Below are 24,474 nucleotides of genomic sequence, written 5' to 3' on the forward strand. Positions count from 1 at the left end.
TACACAAACTGTCTCCACTGCATCCAATCCTGAGTCATTCATCTTGTTTATTCAACTGATACATCCCTAAACCTCACCAATTCTCTCTACACCTCTCCATCTCCTATAGCCTGCCTCTCTTCCTGTTACCTTCAATTGTAGTCATATATCTTCTAGAAAGCCTATTGTCTGCCATACAATCCTAAAGACTTTCGTTAATGTGCCTTTCTAATGATTTCTTCACACAACATATCCTTCTCATATCATTTTCACTGATCAGTCCTCCATATTCCAAACATACTATGCTAAGCTGTGGAATTCTCTTCCTTTCTTTGTCTTTCCCTCTTCATATAACCTTTCTTCCTCTAAGAGTCAGGTCTATAAACACCTGCAAAGCCCTAATTTCTACTTCTTTCCCTCTTACTTTTTTCTTTCACCTAACTTGGCCTCGACAGGGGTGTGTTTTGCATGAGCCATGTTGCTCACTATAAGAGAAAAGTTAGTCCCCTCTCCTGCTCTTATTTTCTACCTACCCTGACCTATACATAAAACTGAGTTTCAAATCCACTTATCATAGCTGGAGCAATTGCTCCTCTAAAAGTGCTTCTTGCACACACTATGCCTAACTTTTTCCATTCACTTGAGCTTTCAGTGCCCTTCCAATTTTTATTCCTTGCTCAACTCTTTTCTCAATTTCAGTTTTTTTATGATAAGCCTTGCTGAACTTTACTCTCAAATACCAAATGCCATCCACATCTTTAATTCTTCATCATGCAAACTGATATTAAACTACAGTCTTCCAATCCTTTTAAAAATTAGCAACTCATTCTTATTTTTATTAACTTTCAGCATCCTCCTACATACATTATTCAAACAGCCTAACATTCTATCCACATATTCTGATTTAGCTAAGAAGAGAGCCTCACGTGCATACAGCAAATGTGGAAACTTCCATCCCGTTTCCATAAGCCCGGGCTACCCAACAATCACCCCATCTTGTTCCCATCTCAAGTAATGCCTAATCCATATAAACATTAAACAATCATGTTGACATTACATAGCATTGATGCACTCACACATTCATTTCAAGCAACTTTATTTACTTTCTGTTTATTATTACTGTACGGCCTCTTTGAAAAAAAAAAAAAAGTCTTAGCGTTACCCAGGACATCTTTTCAAAGGTTCCTGGGGCACTACTCCCAGTAGCAGGGGAATGTGGACTCCTTTAGAGTGAGAAGTGCTCCAGTGAGACTGTACTCCTAATGATAATGTATAGCCTTGTCAAACATGACTTTTCACACACAGAGCAACTTCATAAAGGTGGACTCTGGCAACACCACCAATGCTTCCCCCCACACTCTCCAAATATGCACTACTGACATTAAAATCTCAACATCAAAAATATCTCCCATGCACATCATACAAAGAACTTCCAGAGAGTTTTTCTATTTACTTATGTGACCCAACTACATCAATAATGCTGCACATCATTTAATTTGCAATAGAATTCCTCTCCTACCTGTTATGCACACAGCCTCTTTCCTTACTAAGTAGATCTCTTTCTTCACCAACAAGAGGTTCACTGTTCCTTTTGGCAAGATCAATGACTAGTCTATCATACTCCCTTTACAGTAGGAATATAACCTCATGAGGATTATCCCATCCTAAACTAATACCTCACATCATCAACAGCATCAGCACCTGCCCAATGGCATCAGGTTTTTTTCTCCAGGATGTTTGGGTAAGGCATAATAGAAGCAGCCCAAACAATGCCATAGATACTAGGATTGGTGACTGATGGCCTGGTAGTTTTGCCAATAGTTACTATCTTTAGCTAACATTCTTGAGTTACCCTAAGGAAGATGTTGTTCCAAAGTGTCATGTTTCTGTAGTGGATTGGTGCTCTCCCCGACTGCAGAAACAGCTCTGAAACCCGTTCATCTAAATCACCCTATTTCTCCAGCTGATTTACTGAGTCTGCCCCTCTGTATGGGCTTGAATCAGTGGATGTATCACATGAAAGTGTGATATTGGCCAAAAAATTCACTGTGGCCAATAAAAAAGCCACATTTCCATTGCAGGGAGGTGTCACACACCAGCTGTTTGGTATGTTCCAGCAATGAGGATACCCCTGAACCCTGGATATCTGTCTACAATGGTAAAGGTCTGCCACATATGCCCCTTACAACTTTGACAGCTGAACAAGACAGCTACCCACCACCATGCTGTCATCACCATCCTGCATTAGCAACCACCAAATAAGGCAGTTAGCACTGCCAACTGTGACACATTCACAGGTCGACCATGGTCGAGCCTACATAAATTCAAATCCTGATCAAAATATTTTCTCTGTATTCAACCAAACTGTTCATCCTCCCCACAGGGCTGATCAATAAACTGGGTACCTGACTTCAGCTACAATATATATATACACACCGTTAATGGTATGGCTTTGACTAGGACCCTCAGTTCCTCATGCCATCACAGCTAACATAAAAAAATCCTTTTCATCACCCAGCACAAAGCCCCAGGCTATGCCAAGCTACGTTGAAGACATAAGCACATCAGCTGGGTGTCTTATTACTGTTTAGGTTTGTGCCAATCACCCTTGCAGTGTACAAGTATCTTCATGCAGTACATTAAATAATCTTAATTATAGTTATTGCATGATCTGAGCATTTTGCTAACCCTTCTATATTTCCCACTGCAAATTGGTAAACTGCATGTGTTGTCAGTATTATCCTGTGATAACATCTAACCCCTCACAGGTACTTAGAAAAACTGATACAAAGCTCAACATTACATATCATTCATAGCTTGTCTTGCTTTATATACTTAAACGTACTCTCCCACATAGCTAGCTTCCATATTTTCCATCTGTATTCATTCTGGTGAATAAACATTTACCAAATCATTCATGAATGACAACTGATAATCTAAAATCTTACAGAATGCAATCAGTTATCAATCTCTTGGTAGGCAGAAGTTGGTAAAAAGCCAATCACCAGGGATGTTTATTACCGGTACTTCCTGCATGGGAATCAGGAGGGTTAGTGATGGTTGCGTAGTGAGCCAGCACTTTAGTGATTGTCAAACTGCATTCCTCTGACCCAGGAAGCTGTCTTTTCTTTCTGCCTCACCCACAAGTGGACTGTTGGCATACATAACACGACAACACTTAACTCAAGCAACTCATTCTTTTTAACTCTAGATTTTCCTGTGGCGAGCACTAGGCACTAATCCTACCTTTTGGTGACATGATAGGAACAATAGATAGAAGTAGTTGGTAGGAACATTAGGTAGAAACATTAAGTAGAAGTTACAGGCAGGAACATTAGGTAGACTAATCTAAATTAGGTAGAAGTAGTCTATATGAACATTAGGTAGGAGCCTCTGGAAACACTGTGCTCAAATTGCCCTTTACCAGTGGCCTGTCAAGGATGAGGCACTACAGGCTAAAAAGTGGCACTGGAGTAACCAGTTATGAAGACTCTTTTGCCATGGCTACCCCCTTGAGGGAGTTCCTGGGGGAACAGCCGCCAGAGATTCAAACAGATAGATGTAAATCACTAACAAAATCATATTCATCAATAGTGAAAATCTTAAATCTAATAGTTTTGTTTTTTTTTTTTGCTTTGTCACTGTCTCCCGCGTTTGCGAGGTAGCGCAAGGAAACAGACGAAAGAAATGGCCCAACCCACCCCCATACACATGTATATACATATGTCCACACACGCAAATATACATACCTACACAGCTATCCATGGTTTACCCCAGACGCTTCACATGCCCTGATTCAATCCACTGACAGCACATCAACCACGGTATACCACATCGCTCCAATTCACTCTATTCCTTGCCTGCCTTTCACCCTCCTGCATGTTCAGGCCCCGATCACACAAAATCTTTTTCACTCCATCTTTCCACTTCCAACTTGGTCTCCCTCTTCTCCTCGTTCCCTCCACCTTCGACACATATATCCTCTTGGTCAATCTTTCCTCACTCATTCTCTCCATGTGCCCAAACCATTTCAAAACACCCTCTTCTGCTCTCTCAACCACGCTCTTTTTATTTCCACACATCTCTCTTACCCTTACGTTACTTACTCGATCAAACCACCTCACACCACACATTGTCCTCAAACATCTCATTTCCAGCACATCCATCCTCCTGCGCACCACTCTATCCATAGCCCACGCCTCGCAACCATACAACATTGTTGGAACCACTATTCCTTCAAACATACCCATTTTTGCTTTCCGAGATAATGTTCTCGACTTCCACACATTCTTCAAGGCTCCCAGAATTTTCGCCCCCTCCCCCACCCTATGATCCACTTCCGCTTCCATGGTTCCATCCGCTGCCAGATCCACTCCCAGATATCTAAAACACTTCACTTCCTCCAGTTTTTCTCCATTCAAACTCACCTCCCAATTGACTTGACCCTCAACCCTACTGTACCTAATAACCTTGCTCTTATTCACATTTACTCTTAACTTTCTTCTTTCACACACTTTACCAAACTCAGTCACCAGCTTCTGCAGTTTCTCACATGAATCAGCCACCAGCGCTGTATCATCAGCGAACAACAACTGACTCACTTCCCAAACTCTCTCATCCCCAACAGACTTCATACTTGCCCCTCTTTCCAAAACTCTTGCATTCACCTCCCTAACAACCCCATCCATAAAGAAATTAAACAACCATGGAGACATCACACACCCCTGCCGCAAACCTACATTCACTGAGAACCAATCACTTTCCTCTCTTCCTACACGTACACATGCCTTACATCCTCGATACAAACTTTTCACTGCTTCTAACAACTTGCCTCCCACACCATATATTCTTAATACCTTCCACAGAGCATCTCTATCAACTCTATCATATGCCTTCTCCAGATCCATAAATGCTACATACAAATCCATTTGCTTTTCTAAGTATTTCTCACATACATTCTTCAAAGCAAACACCTGATCCACACATCCTCTACCACTTCTGAAGTCACACTGCTCTTCCCCAATCTGATGCTCTGTACATGCCTTCATACCCTAAATAACTTCCAACCCCTTCTCCACAGAACTAGAAAATGTGTTGAACACCGAAAAGAAGAATAATTTCAGTGGATGAAGATATAATCTTTCTGCAAAGCACAGTAAACTAAGATGAACATGGTATATGGATAAAATGGAAGGTAGTTATACATGACAGCTAAGGAGTGGATATGTGAAAATGAGGTTGTTGTTTGTTCCTGATGCTCCTTCCCTGAGCTGGAATAAGTAATTTGGAAAAAAAAGATTTTCTACAAAAAAGTATGAGATCAGGAATACAAAGTTTTCATTCTTAGCTTGTATGAATGAGTAAATAAGATGTGAAAATCTAAAGTCCATTCATGATGGTAACTCTCTTCATTATCTATGGGAAAAATTTTTAACTTCTGACTTATTCCATAGATAAAGTTCTTCAACAACCAATAAATAGAACATACTTGTGGTAAGTCACTTCAATCCATGGCTCTTCACGTATCTGTCGAAGGAGGAAACCATAGCTCTTTTCTTTTGCTTTACGGCTCTTCTCTGTTTCTGGTTTCTCAAATCGTATAGTCACTTTCTTAGCCTTTTCCTCGTCATCTGAATCTGTGAAAAAAATTAATTACCTAAAGTTTTGCCAAGTAACTGAATAAAAACAGCATTAATATTTTCAACTCAAAGTTCCCTTGTTCTTCCATACGCTCAAGGTTTTTTCTCAAAAAGTCTGTATCATGAACAGAAGTCTTCACTGAATGAAAACAAGCCTTTGTGAAGAAAAAGGGGAATAAGAAATGAGAAAGGAAAGATGACAAGAAATGTGGAAATAAGAAATAAAAAACAGGAATATGATACAAGAAGGAATCTATGTTTAATCAATGTTTTATGGATGGGGCTTTACATGAGGTGAAAGCTATCTGGGATGAAAACAGTATAAAAATCTATCATAAAGAAATAGTGCTGAAGTTGCCACAGTCTCTATAAGTAGTTAATGCTATGTTGTTAACAAAATAAGAGGATAGACTGGACAAAAGGAAGCCGAAACTGAATGCAAAGACAAGACTAGTCTCTGAAAGGGCTGGGTCAATGTAAAGTCAGCCTACACGGTGAAGAACTGTATGTTGTGAATGAGTTTTAATATTTGGGTAATATTTGGGAGTAAAGTTCAATAAGCACAACAGAGGGAAAACTGAAGCTGAATGCAGAATCATGCGAGGGAGAAAACTGGAGTCCAATGAAAGCTTTTGTACATGGAATTAATCAAAGAGTCCGCAAAAAGCAAGCAAGAAGGGGAATTGATCTACATCTAATGTATCTATGTGAAACCTTCATCTATATGGCTCAGGGTAAGTCCAACAAATGGATAACTTAGTTGGAAGAATTGGATGCATGAAAATATAATGAAGAATGAAGAAATTACAAAGATATGTGATTTAGAGAAATCATTACAGAAATACATATATGAAAGTCTTTTACAATGATATGGCAATGTACAACTTATGCCAGATGATTAGTTGGTCAAAAACATGTACAGTAATACAGTCAAAGGTAACCAGGAGGAGAGATTGACTGTGGAAGAGATGGACATATGCAGTGAAAGAACTGGTGAGGGTTATTGATATTTCACATACTGATTCCAGAGAACTGACTGGGGACTGGTTGCAATGGAAGTATTTTGTGCACAGAGGAACAGTGAAGAGATATGTTTGTTCACCTGACAAATCGACTTCAGGTGCTTTGTGAAAATGTAAGTAGCAGTTTTATAAGCGTGGAAGTCCATGTTTCAATTCAAAACACTGGGCATGAGAATGTGCATGAGAGTTTTTGGAGGATCCATCCCATAATACATGTATCGGTATTGGAGTTAATGATGATATATAGATATTTCTATCTATTCTTCCACTGCATCAATCTCCCTAAGTTCATACATACATTGTTCTTTGTCTTTCACATAAGCACTACAGGTGCTGATGTACATGATGTACATGATGAAAAGTATAGGTCCTAGAACTAATGCCATTACATATGTGTGAGGCCAGGTGGATGCTTCCCTATTTAATACCACCCTTTGTTTCTGGGAGCCAATCTTCTATCCACACAAAGATTTGATCTCCTTTGCTGTGACCTTTATTTGGCAATCATTTATGGGGCAATTTAGCAAAGAGTTTACAAAAGTCTAAGTATATAACATGAGAAGAAATTCTGGAGGTCTAGTTATCATATATATGAATAAAGAATTATATATTCAATTTCATTTATTATACTTAATCACTGTTTCCCACATCTGTGAGGTAGTGCCACGAAACAGATGAAGAATGGCCCAACCACTCTCATACACATACATATACATAAACGCCCATACACACACATATACATACATATATGTACACAGACATACACATATATAACATGTACATATTCATACTTGCTTGCCTTCATTCATTCCTATCGCGACCCTGCCACACAGGAAACAGCATTCCTCCTTTCCCCTTTTCAGAGAGGTAGCACCAGGAAAGGACAAAAAAGACCACATTCGTTCACACTCAGTCTCTATATCAGATTCACTAAACACCATGTTTCTTCCTGAAAACCACTTTTGATGACTGGTTATTAATCTACATTTGTTCACAATCAGTCTCTATACCAGATTCACTAAACACCATGTTTCTTTCTGAAAACCACTTTTGATAATTGGTTATTAATCTATTTTCTAGGAATTTAATGCTATTATATCTAATAATTGTTTCTATACAAACTGGAGGTGGAAGGATGGAGTGAAAAAGATTTTGAGCAATCAGGGCCTGAACATGCAGGAGGGTGAAAGGTGTGCAAGGAATAGAGTGAATTGGAACGATGTGGTATACCAGGGTCGACGTGCTGTCAATGGATTGAACCAGGGCAGGTGAAGTGTCTGAGGTAAACCATGGAAATATTTGTGGGGCCTGGATGTGGAAAAGGAGCTGTGGTTTCAGTGCATTATACACGACAGCTAGAGACTGAGTGTGAACGAATGTGGCCTTTGTTGTCTTTTCCTAGCACTACCTCACGCACATGTGGAGGGAAGGGGTTGTCATTTCATGTAGGGCAGGGTGGCGACGGGAATGAATAAGGGCAGCAAGTATGAATTATGTACATGTGTATATATGTATATGTCTGTGTATGTATATATGTATACGTTGAAGTGTATTGGTATATATATGTGCGTGTGTGGACGTGTGTGTGTATACATGTGTATGTGGGTGGGTTGGGCCATTCTTTTGTCTGTTTCCTTGCGCTACCTCGCTAATGTGGGAGACAGCGACAAAGTATAATGAATAAATACACTTTACTTAGAACCAAAGTGAAATTAATAGGATGGTAGTTTGATGAGCATTTTCAATCTCCTTTTTTAAACACTGGTGTTACATGAGCTAGCTTTCAATTCACTGGGCATTTCCCCTTCCTGCACCAGTCTGTTGAATGTTTTGGTGATCGGAAAAGCTATCTCCCAGCTGATATTTTTCAATATCCTAAGGAAGATATCAAACGAAACAGATATTTGATTTATTCAGATTTAGTTTTGCTAAATATCTAAGTCCTTTATGGCATTCAATATATTCACAGTCCAATTTTTCATTTTCAGTATACAGAAATATGTTTTGTCCCAGTGGTACATTAAAAGAATATCTGATAGCAAACAATAAGTTGAAATACCTGTTTAGAAAGTAAGTCGCTTTTTTATCGTCACAAGATAACGTACCATTATCATTTGACGATGGCTCAATACTATTCTCACTTTTCATGATTATTTCTTTCTTTCACACTTGATCGCCTTTTCTCACATAAGTGAGGTAGCGCCAGGAACAAAAGTGGAAAGGCCACGTCTACTCACATCCCTCTCTAGCTATCATGTGTGATATACTGAAACCACAGCTCCCTATCCACATCCAGGCCCCACAGAACTTTCCATGGTTTAACAACAGACACTTCACATGCTCTGGTTCTATCCAATGACAGTATGTCAACCCCAGTATACCACATCATTCCAGTTCACTCCGTCCAATGCATGCTTTTCACCCTCCTGCATATTCAGGCCCAATCACTTAAATCTTTTTATTCCATCCTTGCATCTCCAATTTGGTCTCCCTGGTCTCCTTGTTCCCTCCACTTCTAACATATATATCCTCTTTGTCAACCTTTCCTCTCTCATTCTCTCCATATGTCCAGACTATTTCAGCACACCCTCTTCTGCTCTCTCAACCACACTCTTTATTATCACACATTTCTCTAACCTTGTCATTACTTACTCCATCAAACTCTCTCAACACAACATGTTGTCCTCAAACATTTCACATCCAACACATCTGCCCCACTCCACACAGCCTTATCTATAGCCCATGCCCCACATCCATACAATACTGTTGGGACTACTATTCCTTCAAACATACCCATTATCATCCTTCAAGATAACATTATCTCTTTCCACACATCCTTCAGCACTCTCAAAACCTTCATCCCCTCCCCCACCCTATGACTCACTTTCACTTCCACAGTTCCATTCGCTGCCATGTCTACTCCCAGATACTCCAATTTTTCACCTTTCAAACTCACATCCCAAATAACCCGTCCTTCAAGTCTGCTAAACCACCCTGCTTTTATCAAAATATACTCTCAACTTTCTCTTCACACACTCTTCCAAACTCAGTCAGTAACTTCTGCATTTTCTCATTCAAATCTGCCATCAGTGATGTATTACAAGAAAACAACAACTGACGCACTTCCCAGGCCATCATCCCCAAAAAACTGCATTCTCACCCCTTTTTCCAAGACTCTCACATTTACCTCCCTCACCATCCCATCCATAAACAAACCAAATAACATGGTAACATCACAACCCCTACTGCAGACCAACCTTTAATTGGGACTGTTCATTCTCCTTTTTTTCCTACTCGTACACAAGCCTCACACCTTTGATAAAAACTTCTCACTGCTTTGTCCCTCACCATATATAATTAAGACCTTCCACAAAGCATCTTTATCAACCCTATCATATGCTCTCTCCAGATCCATCAATACCACATACAAATCCATCTGTCTTTCTAAGTACCTCTCGCACCCATTCTTTAAAGAAAGACACCTGATCCACACATCTTCAACCACTTGTGAAATCACACTGCTCCTCCCTAATCTGACACTCTATACATGCCTTAACCCTCTCCATCAACAGCCTCCCATACAACTTACCAGGTATACTCCACAAACTTATGCCTCTGTAGTGTGATCACTCACCTTTTTCCCATTGCCTTTATACACTGCCTTTATACACCTCAGTACATGGGAAATGGTGAATAAGAAATTATATAACCCAAGGGCCTCTTTAATGGGCTCCTGCCACTTCAAAGCTGCACTCCTTACAGGAACCAGGAAATGATGGACTCTTTTGGGGAAAGTAGATCCTTTGCAAGATTAAAAAGGTACTCACTTCTCCACTATAGATGATATAGCCTCATCTAAAATGGCCTCTGGTTTGTAGTGCAACCACTTGCAGGCAGAGTCTGTAACACCTGAGACTCTTTGTTCATGCGTGTTTATGTCATCTTACTTTAAAATACAGCACAAGAACATGGGGGGGGGGGTATGGGAAGTATGGCAAAGTAATCAAAAAGAACACATAAAATAGTGATCTAAAGACCTCACCTTCTATCTCTCCACTTGTGTCCTTTCGTTCCTGCCGTCCACGTTTATCTGCATGATCCAGGTAAGAAAATGATGGTCGGAGAGCAAGAACAGAAGCTATAGGTGTTAAGTGAAGACTAGAATCACGTACAACACCCACTGCATAGCGACTAACATCACTTAAGGCTTTGGTAGATGTTAAAACCAATTTGTCCATGACATTGCTGCAAACACAATTCAAAGTCACACAACACTCTAAGATGAAAATCAAATCATTTCCATTTACAATACAAATTTTACTTAAATTTTCAGGAGTATCCATTACGAAAATCCTAAATTTGAGAGTAAAGAGACATTTGCAACTGCAACTTAAAAACTTCAGATATCTTATGTCTAGACATCTGTACAGGTAACTTTAATTCAGTCACTAACTATTTAACCACACTTCTTTTTAAAAAAGTAAAAGAGAAACACTAATAATACAGTTCAACTACTTGAGCATTCTTCTGCCTTACACAGAAATCCCCGCAGTCCAGAGTTTATTGATGATGAGTGTGAGAAGATATATCTTATTGGATCCAAGTTAAACTACCCTAGATCTTTCACTGATAAATCCCTTAAGTTGGCAAAGAAATCGTTTTATAGAGTTGAACCCCAACCTCCCATTGACACTAAAAATCTTTAAGTTCTCCCTTTTAATAATAACTTTACTTCCCATGTTGCTTCAATCCTTTAATGTAAATGTTGCCTTCAGCAACAATAATATTATAAAGAATATCTTAATCAGGAACTTACTAGAAAGTTCTGCTGGGTGCATCTATAAAGTGCCATGTAGAAATTGTGATCAGATTTATGTTGGGCAGACTGGTAAGGATCTTTCTGTTAGACTTAAGCAACATAGATATAGTATAAGAACTGGACATTCAAAACTATGATCATCATACTGACTGGAGTAATGCCATCTCAGTTGTCAACTCTAATTCCAGTACCACGAGAAATATCATTGAATCTTCTATTACTAAATAACCAATTCATTAGTGAAGGTCTATACAAATAGGATAGATTTATCGTTGATAAAATTTGTAAACAATTCCCCTTCTGGTCCACATAATAAGTTTATGATATGCTCGTTGTGTTTTGGACAGTCACTTGTTTACCAAATGGTGTCCCAGCTACGTCTCTTCATTGTATATCGACAGACATATTTTTTTCTTGTATCTCCCCTGATGATGTGATTATTACATGAAAGTGCACTTGGGAACTTACCGTGTTTCATTTCCCCGTGGACTCATAGGAATATACTTGATTATGTGCTAAATTGTGATCCTTTCCTATACATATTGGACTGGGGAGGAATGGGATGTATTTAGGGAAGCAGTGATGGCCTGCACAAAAGATACTTGTGGCACAAGAAAGGTGGGAGGTGGGCAGATTAGAAAGGGTAATGAGTGGTGGATGAAGGAGTGAGATTGTTAGTGAAAGAGAAGAGAGAGGCGTTTGGAGGATTTTTGCAGGGAAGTAGTGCAAATGACAGGGAGATATATAAAAGGAAGTGGCAGGAGGTCAGAGAAAGGTGCAAGAAGTGACAAAAGAGGGCAAATGAGAGTTGGGGTGAGAGAGTATCATTAAATATTAGGGAGAATAAAAGGGTGTTTTCGAAGGAGGTAAATAAAGAGCATAAGACAAGAAAACATATGGGAACATCAGTGACGGGGGCTAATGGGGAGGTAATAACAAGAAGTGATGAAGTGAAAAGGAGATGGAGTGAGGATTTTGAAGGTTTGTTGAATGTGTTTGATGATAGAGTGGCAGATGTAGGGTGTTTTAGTCGAGGTGGTGTGCGAAGTGAGAGGGTTGGGAGAATGGTTTGGTAAACAGAGAAAAGGTATTGAAAGCTTTGCAGAAGATGAAAGCTGGAAAGGCGGCAGGTTTGGATGGTATTGCAGTGGAATTTATATAAAAAAAAAAGGGGGTGACTGCATTGTTGAATGGTTGGTAAGGATATTTAATGTATGTATGGTTCATGGTGACTGCGTTATTGATTGGTTGGTAAGGATATTCACTGTATGTATGGTTCATGGTGAAGTGCCTGAGTATTGGTGGAATGCATGCATAGTGCCGTTGTACAAAGGCAAGGGGGATAAAGGTGAATGTCCAAATTAAAGAGGCATAAGTTTGTTGAGTATTCCTGGGAAATTCTATGGGAAGGTAATGACTGAAAGAGTAAAGGCATGTATATAGCATCAGACTGGGGAAGAGCGGTGTGGTTTCAGAAGTGGTAGAGGATGAGTGGATCAGGTGTTTGCTTTGAAGAATGTATGAGAGAAATACTTAGAAAAACAGATTGATTTGTATGCAGCATTTATGGATCTGGAGAAGGCATATGATAGGGTTGATAAAGATGCTTTGTGGAAGGTATAAAGAGCATATGGTGTGGAAGGTAAGTTGACAGAAGCAATGAAAAGTTTTTATCAAGGATGTAAGGCATGTGTACGAGTAGGAATAGAGGAAAGTGATTGGTTCCAAATGAATGTCAGTTTGCGGCAGGGGTGCATAACATCTCCATGGTTCTTTAATTTGTTTATGGATGAGGTTCTTAGGGAGGTGAATGCAAGAGTTTTGGAGAGAAGGGCAAGTATGCAATCTGTTCCAGATGAGAGGGCTTAGGAAGTGAGTCAGTTGTTGTTCACTGATGATACAGTGTTGGTGTCTGATTCGGGTGAGAAACTGCAGAAGTTGGTGACTGAGTTTGGTAAAGTGTGTGAAAGAAGAAAGGTGGGAGTAACTGTGAATAAGAGCAAGGTTATTAGGTTCAGTAGGGCTGAGAGACAAGTTAATTGTGAAGTAACTTTGAATAGAGAAAAACTGGAGGAAGTGAAGCATTTTAGTATCTGGGAGTGGATTTAGAAGTGGATGGAACCATGGAAGCGGAAGTGAGTCACAGGGTGGGGGAGGGGGCGAAGGTTCTGGGAGCATTGAAGAATGTGTGGAAGGTGAGAACGTTATTTCGTAGCAAAAATGGGTATGTTGAAGGAATAGTGGTTCCAACAATGTTATATGGTTGCGAGGCATGGGCTATAGATAAGGTTCTGCAGAGGAGGGTGAATGTGTTGGAAATTGAATGTTTGAGGACAATATGTGGTGTGAGGTGGTTTGATCAAGTAAGTAATGAAAGGGTAAGAGAGATGTGTGGAAATAAAAAGATTGTGGTTGAGAGAGCAGAAGAGGGTGTGTTGAAATGGTTTGGTCACATGAAGAGAATGAATGAGGAAAGATTGACAAAAAAGATATATGTGTCTGAGGTGGAAGGAACAAGGAGAAGCGGGAGACCAAAGTGGAGGTGGAAGGATGGCCTGAAAAAGATTTTGAGCAATTGGGGCCTGAACATACAGGAGGGTGAAAGGCGTGCAAGGAATAGAGTGAATTGGAACAATGTGGTATACCGGGGTCGACGTGCTGTCAATGGATTGAACTAGGGCATATGAAGTGTCTAAGGTAAACCATGGAAGGTTTTGTGGGGCATGGATGTGGAAAGGGAGCCATGGTTTCAGTGCATTACACATGACAGTCTTTTGCACTACTTCCCTGCAAAAATCATCCAAACGCCTCTCTTCTCTTTCACTAACAAACTTACTTCTTCATCCCACCACTCACTACCCTTTCTAATCTGCCCACCCCCCACCTTTCTCATGCCACATGCATCTTTTGTGCAAGCCATCACTGCTTTCCTAAATACATCCCACTCCTCTCCTACTCCCCTTGTGTCATTTGCTCTCATCTTTTGCCATTCTACACTCAATCTCTCCTGGTACTTCCTCGCAAAAGTCTCCTTACCAAGCTCACTTACTCTCACCATTCTCTTCTCCCAAAAATTCTCTCTTTTTCTGAAAACCTCTACAAATCTTCTGGAAGAACTCCAGGATCCTTTCCAGAAAGAAGGCCTGAAAAATAATAAATCAGAATATAAATTGTGTTTATATATAAAACAGTCTAATCCACTTACCCATTTATCAGCCATCTCCAAAGGGAGGATGAACATGAACAAATGCTAACCACTACATCATGGAAACCCATAAATCAATTACCTTTTGTAGAAATTATCTTCTGAGTCACGCTTATCTCTAAATGCTCCGTCAACGTTAAGAGCTATCTGCTCTCCCTTGCTTCTGTCATAGGTGGGCCCTCTGGTGCGTAATCCCAACTCCATTTCAATCTGGCCACTACGAGGTCGAACATTTGTCTGTTAAGTGAAATAAAAAATGGAACAAATATGTTTCCTCTTTCCTGCAGGAAAAAAAAAGTAGACATCACAATGGCCCAGCTTTCAGATGCCTGAGGCCACACAATAGATATTTACTGCAGTAGCTTGCCAAGTACTACATGATCTAGCTAATGGTAGGGGTACACAAGCAGCCAGTTTTTTCGAGCAGACACCACAGTAATATCTACAATAGAAACAAAGAGAACCACTACTATAGCATAGAGCAAGGGTCAAGTTTTAATGTCAGACTGGGAGAGTTTATGAGATGGACTACTTTGAACCTAACTCTGTCATATACATACGGAGAGGTGGAATCTCCCCAGATGTGAGAGAAGTACTTCAAATAACTGGGGCAACTGTTCACAGGAGAATTTACATATTTGTGCAGTGTTGGGTTTCCAAAATAAGTCAGATGTTATAATGTTACCAAGTAGGTTTACTGTTGTAAGTAAAGGAATTACAAAGTGATTAAAGAAAATGGAATAGTAGTGAGGGGTTTTAGAGAGATGGAGAGGAATTGTATTTACCAGATTGTGTCTGTCCCATTAGGTAATCCTGCCTAAATCTGAGTTCACAGAGCTAACAGTAATGTAATGAGAGGCAAACTGGCAAGGAATGATGGAACAGACCTGAAAGTAGTGGTGGAATGCAGTGTTGACAAAAAAGTGCATTTGGTTGTTTGTTGAGGAACTTGCTGATAGAAATGACAAGCATAAGAAAAATGATGAAGCCATAACAGACATCACTTTTGATGGGGAATGAAGGAGAGAGTTTGATCCATCAACAATTATGGAGACAAGACTGGCCAGAGAGGAAGCCAGATATGAAAGAACACATTAAGAGAAACAGGTAACTGAAGGAAGCTTGAAGACCAGACCCAAAGACACACCCCATCAAAAGCTTTTGATACATCAAAGGTGACAAACAGAAGTCCCCAATCTCTCCAACAAACAACTAAACATCAGTAAGATGGAAAAGAAAGCAAAAAGACACCTTTAGAAAGGCTGCATCATCAATAGTAATCACTATGCTGATGAACTTCAAGTCATCAGCTGATATATACCAATGTTAGACTCACCATCAAGGAAGCCCACTCCACCTAGCTGTAAAGTGGAGCAAAGTCTCAAGCTGTCCTGGGCCACCATGCTAGACCACAGGGTCAGACCCAAGCATTTCACTCATTTACTTATGTTTTTCCACCACTATAGGTGACAACCCAGCTAAGATTCTCCATCTATTAATGTAGGTCAGTGACATTAACCCTAATACTAGACCTCCTAACTATATCTACCTATTATGCCAACCCCATAACCAAAAATTAATGATGTTAGATGTAACAACTGCCACCACTGGATTCCTTCCCATTGCACAACACTTACCTCTATAAAAGGCTACACAACACTCACAACATAAAGTAACCACTCAGGCATAACACTTCCCTCCATAAAAGACAACACAACACTCAGAACATAAAGCAACCACTCAGACACTATTGCACACAACATTCACCCAAACCTTCACACACCCATTACAAACATCCAACAAATGCCAATATATCCCCATCCAACAATAATAAACACTATCTGCCACAAGATATTTAGTCACACACTAAACATATCCAACTTGACATAAATGGTATCAGTCCCAAACATATACCTATTCCAAGAACACAACATATATAAAGCCCTCATCCCCTAAACACATTCACACACATCCATCCTCCCTTCTATAACTACACCTCTCTATGTGGAGAAAGTCAACAATCACAAGTAAAAGGAGGATAACTTGTGGCACTTGTTTACAACATCCCACTCAAGACACACAAATCATAAAAAGCAACAGTGCTCATAAAAAAATACCTACTATAACAAATTCCTGCCAGAAACACTCCCCAATAATAGAACCTAATCAACACACCCAACAATTTTGAGTGCAGAAATTTCAGTTTTCACATCCTGCCTAGCTTAACACCCACAGGCAAGATTATTTAAGATACACTGCAAGAGACTGAGGAGCAAATCATGAATAAGTGGATAAATAATAGATGGCCCATTAACCAACATTACCTTCCTCCCATCACTTCCTTAGCAATGATTACCATTAAAACTGAACAAGTTTCATTAACGTATTTCCATTACATCCCACTTCTCACAGATATTCTCTTTACATTGACTGTAACCTTTAAAGACCTATAGCCTCTGCAGTCAACCAACCTGACTCCTAGACCACCACCTTGAACAGTCACCCTCACCAAATATTACCTCTGGCACACCAAAACTTAATTAAAAAACCACCTGGCATACACTAAGTGAACTCTCCTCTGACCACTGACCTATTCTGATTACATTCAAACCATAGCATAGTTTATCAGTACAATTCTGTGTAATACTTAGAAATTTGGTGAAGACCAGCCTGTAATTTGTACCAGTGCTTCAACACATTAGTAAAAATGTAAAGACTGCACTGTACAAAGGTAATTCTAATTTTTGCACATTTGTAGAGTTATTAATACAAACATACAGTACCACTGCATACATACTAGAATTCATAGGGTAATATTCCAACATAACGGAAGAGCCAATGTGTAGTAATGCCAGTTTATGTATAAAAAGCCTACAACTGAAGACTAGTATGGTAAATCAGCATTGCCTCCAAGATACACAAGAAAAAACAAATTCTGACTAGCAGAAACTGCTTCAGTGTGAGACAAGACAAATTCAAAAAGAAAAAGTCTTATATGAGAAACCTGTTGGATTTCCATGAGGAAAAGCAACATCTAAAAGGGTAATGGTTTGGTAGATTGCATATTCTTAGTCTTTGATACTATCCCTGAAGAAGACTGTTGATTTTAGGCATCTAAGCTGGCGTTAGAGGAGGACTACATAAATGAAGTGACAACTACCTTTATGACAGCAGACAAAGAACACACACTGGGGAACTTTTAAGCAGAGTAAGGATGAATGAGATTCCCCTAGGTAAAGTGTCTGGACCACTACTACTATATTTCTTATCCATGTGAATGATTTGCTAGATGAGGCAAAATCATTTATGAATAAGGCAGATGATGAAAAAACCATGGAAGAAGTGCAAAATAACAGGGACTACAATATCTTGCAAAGGGACCTGGAAGAAATGCAGTAGTGCTAAGACAAATGGCTGTCAAAATTGAGGTCAGGATTATAAAGTAAAAAAGAAGAGAAACAATTCAACAGATGAAGCTATAAATGCCATACCGAATGAAATACAGTTAAAGACTCATACATTGAAAATGAAAAGAGCCTTGGAGTTGACATCAAGCCAAGCTTGTAACTAGAACATCAGGTCTGAATGATTGTAGGAAGACAAAGAAAAGAAATCCCCACTTTGGGTAAAAAAGGGATATGGAAACATGATGACCATCATAACAAAAATGGTACCAGAAATTAGTAGAAAGAAGAGTAACAAGAAATGGACCAGAAATAAGTAGAATAAAGAAGGCAGCCTGCAATCTGCCCACTTTGGAAGAAAAAAGGATAAAGGAAAACATGGTAACCACATATGAATTTCTAGGAGGTTAGAGCAGTTCTCAGTAGTCAAAAGAGAATCTAAAACAAAAGTATAATAAAAAGTTAGGCAAAAGGAGTATTGAAAGATATGAGGATTTCTTCAGCAACAGAGTTGTGAACACAAGGAACAAGCCAACTGATGAGGGGTTAAATGCACAAAACCACAAAGCAGTGGAAAGTTAAAAAGCCTTTATAATGAAAATCAATTGATAAGTGTAAAAGATCCCTCTCCATACACACAAACAGGTAATAAAAATTAGGCATTACCATAATACCTACTTTTGTTGTCTCACTACACATACAGTATTGTTTGTTACACTGAAAATAACATATAGTGTAACACATAACCAAGAATCAACTGTATGATGAAATGGAGAACAACATAGAGAATTGAAAAAAAGACTGCTGAATACAGCCTGACTATTATGAATATCCCTAGACATTACTTAGTTCCTACATATGGCAAGCTTAACAATTCAATTACAGGAATATATGCAAATAACATTCATAAGTACACAATTTCATCCTAGAGAGGATAATCCTTAAGTTTGTTGAGCCAACCTTTTTACCCTACTGATAATAAAATCATGAAATTATAACATTCAAGCAGTAGCAAGTTAACTCTACATTTAAGATAATATCTATGTAGCATTAGTACAAGCATCAAATCATTTTACTTACATTCACGATGATAATTTTGAGGCATAAGTACAATACAAATATACGTAAAATCAAACACCTTTTCTACCTGTAATTAAAGTTTCTCTGAAAAATGTTCCTAATCTGAATTTAGTTAGGTATGTATAAGTACTTTGTTTAATAACTTTCACAATTTTCTCTCCATAGTATATAGATAATTTCAGATTCTTTAACTATCATCTATTCCAATAAACTGTCGTGCCATATCCATAACTTTTACTCAGAAATATCAGTACAATTAAGAACAGTGTCCATGTCATAAAACTAACCACTATGAAACTGTTTCAGCCTATGGGTATAAAAGAAAATATAGGAAATTTTTGTCATACCTATTTTAATTTCATCTCATTTCATCTACATGATGTAATAATGTACTGACCTTGAGAATGGTAGAATCATCATAGGTATGAGAATGAGGTCTAACAGGATACTGTAAAACATATAACTGTTCAGCAAGGGTCTTCGCAAGATACACAGGAATCTGTTGAAAGTAAACCATCTGCATCATAAAAGGAACTCAGATATACTTTGCATCACATAATATACAATGCTTTTGCAGCCTGCTAAGCCTATTAAAGTTTTTCCATAATCCAAGTACAATTCATGAAGAACCTATGACCCACACAGAAACCTACCATCTACACCTTAATTTCGGACAGACCACACAACTTGCATGCTTTCAATAAACCAAGGGATCAACTACTCCCACTCATCAAAACACCAACAATGCTACATCACACACAAAACATATACATGACATTAATCTTCTCATCACAAACATCAACTAAAAGGCCATAAACAAACTAAACACCCTAAGAAAACATACTGGCACCAGTTTCATACAAGAGTTTTTGCTGCTATGAGCTGCAAGTTTATTGTGCATCCCATATTCATCCTGTGAGCAGTAGAACAAAAATATTACTGAGGTTACAAAAGATCTTTATTAGACTCCAGTAGTCAGATAATTAACAAAGTTGGTTAATTACACGGTCTTACAATCTTTCATAAAGTAAATTCATCTAATGGATGCGAAAAAACTGGATAGTCTAAGATTTTTGCGACCTTATTATCATCAATAAGGTGTAGTGCCATTTCTTGCAGGGTTTGTTTGGATCTGTCACTAAAAGGTTCAAATCTTTTACAAGCTAAGACACCTTGTTTTACTATGTCTTTATCTCTCACCTTAAACTTTGCTATTCATATGATTAACATCTCCTGATAAGCAAAAGTTCCAATAGTATCTACAGCTTAGCCTTAATCTAGTGATGACTATATCTTGCTCTCTACCTATCTTGTTACTTTTTCCATACACATATTACTTAAATTTCATTTTCATGGAATATTGATCTACTTGTGCCAATTTACATTTGTCCTTTTCCTTAAAATAAATCTGTTACTTTCTTCCTAATTACAATTTTAAGACTTCTAATTGATGACCTAATGTTGTGTTCAACCACATCTTTATCATGTGCATGTCTGGCTGAAGCATCAATTTTATCATGCTTCCAGACATCTGCATGAGAAGGAATCCATAAAAATTTGAAATGAATCACATGTTCACATATCTGTATTTAGTTCAGAGACAAGATTGGTACAGTATATTTCAATCTCAAGGTTTTTAAGGCATACTGTAAGTATAAGCAATAAGAAATAATCATACTATCTTTGGCTGTGGTTTCAGCAAACTTCAGAACAATACATATGGTGGTGGACAATTCAGTGTATACTGAACAAGCCCAGATGTTTATTATACAATACTATACAATTCTATAAAGAATACTTCCCACGTATTCCTCGCGTGTCGTAGAAAGCGACTAGAGGGGACGGGAGCGGGGGGCCGGAAATCCTCCCCTCCTTGTATTAACTTTCTAAAATGGGAAACAGAAGAAGGAGTCACGCGGGGAGTGATCATCCTCCTCGAAGGCTCAGAGTGGGGTGCCTAAATGTGTGTGGATGTAACCAAGATGTGAAAAAAGGAGAGATAGGTAGTATGTTTGAGGAAAGGAACCTGGATGTTTTGGCTCTGAGTGAAACGAAGCTCAAGGGTAAAGGGGAAGAGTGGTTTGGAAATGTCTGGGGAGTGAAGTCAGGGGTTAGTGAGAGGACAAGAGCAAGGGAAGGAGTAGCAATACTCCTGAAACAGGAGTTGTGGGAGTATGTGATAGAATGTAAGAAAGTAAATTCTCGATTAATATGGGTAAAATTGAAAGTTGATGGAGAGAGGTGGGTGATTATTGGTGCATATGCACCTGGGCATGAGAAGAAAGATCATGAGAGGCAAGTGTTTTGGGAGCAGCTGAATGAGTGTGTTAGCGGTTTTGATGCACGAGACCGGGTTATAGTGATGGGTGATTTGAATGCAAAGGTGAGTAATGTGGCAGTTGAGGGAATAATTGGTATGCATGGGGTGTTCAGTGTTGTAAATGGAAATGGTGAAGAGCTTGTAGATTTATGTGCTGAAAAAGGATTGATGATTGGGAATACCTGGTTTAAAAAGCGAGATATACATAAGTATACTTATGTAAGTAGGAGAGATGGCCAGAGAGCGTTATTGGACTACGTGTTAATTGACAGGCGTGCGAAAGAGAGACTTTTGGATGTTAATGTGCTGAGAGGTGCAACTGGAGGGATGTCTGATCATTATCTTGTGGAGGCTAAGGTGAAGATTAGTATGGGTTTTCAGAAAAGAGGAGTGAATGTTGGGGTGAAGAAGGTGGTGAGAGTAAGTGAGCTTGGGAAGGAGACCTGTGTGGGGAAGTACCAGGAGAGACTGTGTACAGAATGGAAAAAGGTGAGAACAATGGAAGTAAGGGGAGTGGGGGAGGAATGGGATGTATTTAGGGAATCAGTGATGGATTGCGCAAAAGATGCTTGTGGCATGAGAAGAGTGGGAGGTGGGCTGTTTAGAAAGGGTAGTGAGTGGTGGGATGAAGAAGTAAGAGTATTAGTGAAAGAGAAGAGAGAGGCATTTGGACGATTTTTGCAGGGAAAAAATGCAATTGAGTGGGAGAAGTATAAAAGAAAGAGACAGGAGGTCAAGAGAAAGGTGCAAGAGGTGAAAAAAAGGGCAAATGAGAGTTGGGGTGAGAGACTATCAGTAAATTTTAGGGAGAATAAAAAGATGTTCTGGAAGGAGGTAAATAGGGTGCGTAAGACAAGGGAGCAAATGGGAACTTCAGTGAAGGGCGTAAATGGGGAGGTGATAACAAGTAGTGGTGATGTGAGAAGGAGATGGAATGAGTATTTTGAAGGTTTGTTGAATGTGTCTGATGACAGAGTGGCAGATATAGGGTGTTTTGGTCGAGGTGGTGTGCAAAGTGAGAGGGTTAGGGAAAATGATTTGGTAAACAGAGAAGAGGTAGTAAAAGCTTTGCGAAAGATGAAAGCCGGCAAGGCAGCAGGTTTGGATGGTATCGCAGTGGAATTTATTAAAAAAGGGGGTGACTGTATTGTTGACTGGTTGGTAAGGTTATTTAATGTATGTATGACTCATGGTGAGGTGCCTGAGGATTGGCGGAATGCGTGCATAGTGCCATTGTACAAAGGCAAAGGGGATAAGAGTGAGTGCTCAAATTACAGAGGTATAAGTTTGTTGAGTATTCCTGGTAAATTATATGGGAGGGTATTGATTGAGAGGGTGAAGGCATGTACAGAGCATCAGATTGGGGAAGAGCAGTGCGGTTTCAGAAGTGGTAGAGGATGTGTGGATCAGGTGTTTGCTTTGAAGAATGTATGTGAGAAATACTTAGAAAAGCAAATGGATTTGTATGTAGCATTTATGGATCTGGAGAAGGCATATGATAGAGTTGATAGAGATGCTCTGTGGAAGGTATTAAGAATATATGGTGTGGGAGGCAAGTTGTTAGAAGCAGTGAAAAGTTTTTATCGAGGATGTAAGGCATGTGTACGTGTAGGAAGAGAGGAAAGTGATTGGTTCTCAGTGAATGTAGGTTTGCGGCAGGGGTGTGTGATGTCTCCATGGTTGTTTAATTTGTTTATGGATGGGGTTGTTAGGGAGGTAAATGCAAGAGTCCTGGAAAGAGGGGCAAGTATGAAGTCTGTTGGGGATGAGAGAGCTTGGGAAGTGAGTCAGTTGTTGTTCGCTGATGATACAGCGCTGGTGGCTGATTCATGTGAGAAACTGCAGAAGCTGGTGACTGAGTTTGGTAAAGTGTGTGGAAGAAGAAAGTTAAGAGTAAATGTGAATAAGAGCAAGGTTATTAGGTACAGTAGGGTTGAGGGTCAAGTCAATTGGGAGGTGAGTTTGAATGGAGAAAAACTGGAGGAAGTGAAGTGTTTTAGATATCTGGGAGTGGATCTGTCAGCGGATGGAACCATGGAAGCGGAAGTGGATCATAGGGTGGGGGAGGGGGCGAAAATTTTGGGAGCCTTGAAAAATGTGTGGAAGTCGAGAACATTATCTCGGAAAGCAAAAATGGGTATGTTTGAGGGAATGGTGGTTCCAACAATGTTGTATGGTTGCGAGGCGTGGGCTATAGATAGAGTTGTGCGCAGGAGGATGGATGTGCTGGAAATGAGATGTTTGAGGACAATGTGTGGTGTGAGGTGGTTTGATCGAGTAAGTAACGTAAGGGTAAGAGAGATGTGTGGAAATAAAAAGAGCGTGGTTGAGAGAGCAGAAGAGGGTGTTTTGAAATGGTTTGGGCACATGGAGAGAATGAGTGAGGAAAGATGGACCAAGAGGATATATGTGTCGGAGGTGGAGGGAACGAGGAGAAGAGGGAGACCAAATTGGAGGTGGAAAGATGGAGTGAAAAAGATTTTGTGTGATCGGGGCCTGAACATGCAGGAGGGTGAAAGGAGGGCAAGGAATAGAGTGAATTGGAGCGATGTGGTATACAGGGGTTGACGTGCTGTCAGTGGATTGAATCAAGGCATGTGAAGCGTCTGGGGTAAACCATGGAAAGCTGTGTAGGTATGTATATTTGCGTGTGTGGACGTGTGTATGTACATGTGTATGGGGGGGGGTTGGGCCATTTCTTTCGTCTGTTTCCTTGCGCTACCTCGCAAACGCGGGAGACAGCGACAAAGTATAAAAAAAAAAAAAAAAAAAAAAAAAAAATATAATATATTACCATTAGGCTGAATCATAATGACAGCTATCTCAGTGGCAAAGTTTAGAGAGCCATCAATACAGATGCTCTGTGTTATGGTATTTTCAGTCCAAGGTTTGTGTGTGTTCATGACCCCTGGTTTTGGCAATGTGTTATGATGATGACTGTGTGTAATCAGTTCCTTAGGTGGTTAGGTGGGTGTGGTGATATCAAAGGAAGTTACCTGCTAGGGT

General features: G+C 39.5%; 1 protein-coding gene across 3 annotated transcripts in view; it reads right to left on the bottom strand.

The window, feature by feature from the left end:
- The window catches only part of Polr3E (RNA polymerase III subunit E), a 42,246-nt gene that overhangs the window by 14,262 nt on the left and 3,510 nt on the right, over positions 1 to 24,474 (bottom strand). For all 3 annotated transcript variants that reach the window (XM_071696669.1, XM_071696683.1, XM_071696676.1), the window contains exons 2-5: positions 19,546 to 19,647; positions 14,747 to 14,901; positions 10,683 to 10,885; positions 5,468 to 5,615 (exon numbers count right to left, since the gene is read on the bottom strand). In XM_071696669.1, coding sequence (XP_071552770.1) covers positions 5,468 to 5,615; positions 10,683 to 10,885; positions 14,747 to 14,901; positions 19,546 to 19,647 — 608 coding nt within the window. The remainder of the gene's footprint in view (positions 1 to 5,467; positions 5,616 to 10,682; positions 10,886 to 14,746; positions 14,902 to 19,545; positions 19,648 to 24,474) is intronic.

This window comes from Panulirus ornatus, chromosome 4, assembly GCF_036320965.1.
Source record: "Panulirus ornatus isolate Po-2019 chromosome 4, ASM3632096v1, whole genome shotgun sequence".
Lineage (NCBI taxonomy): Eukaryota > Metazoa > Arthropoda > Malacostraca > Decapoda > Palinuridae > Panulirus > Panulirus ornatus.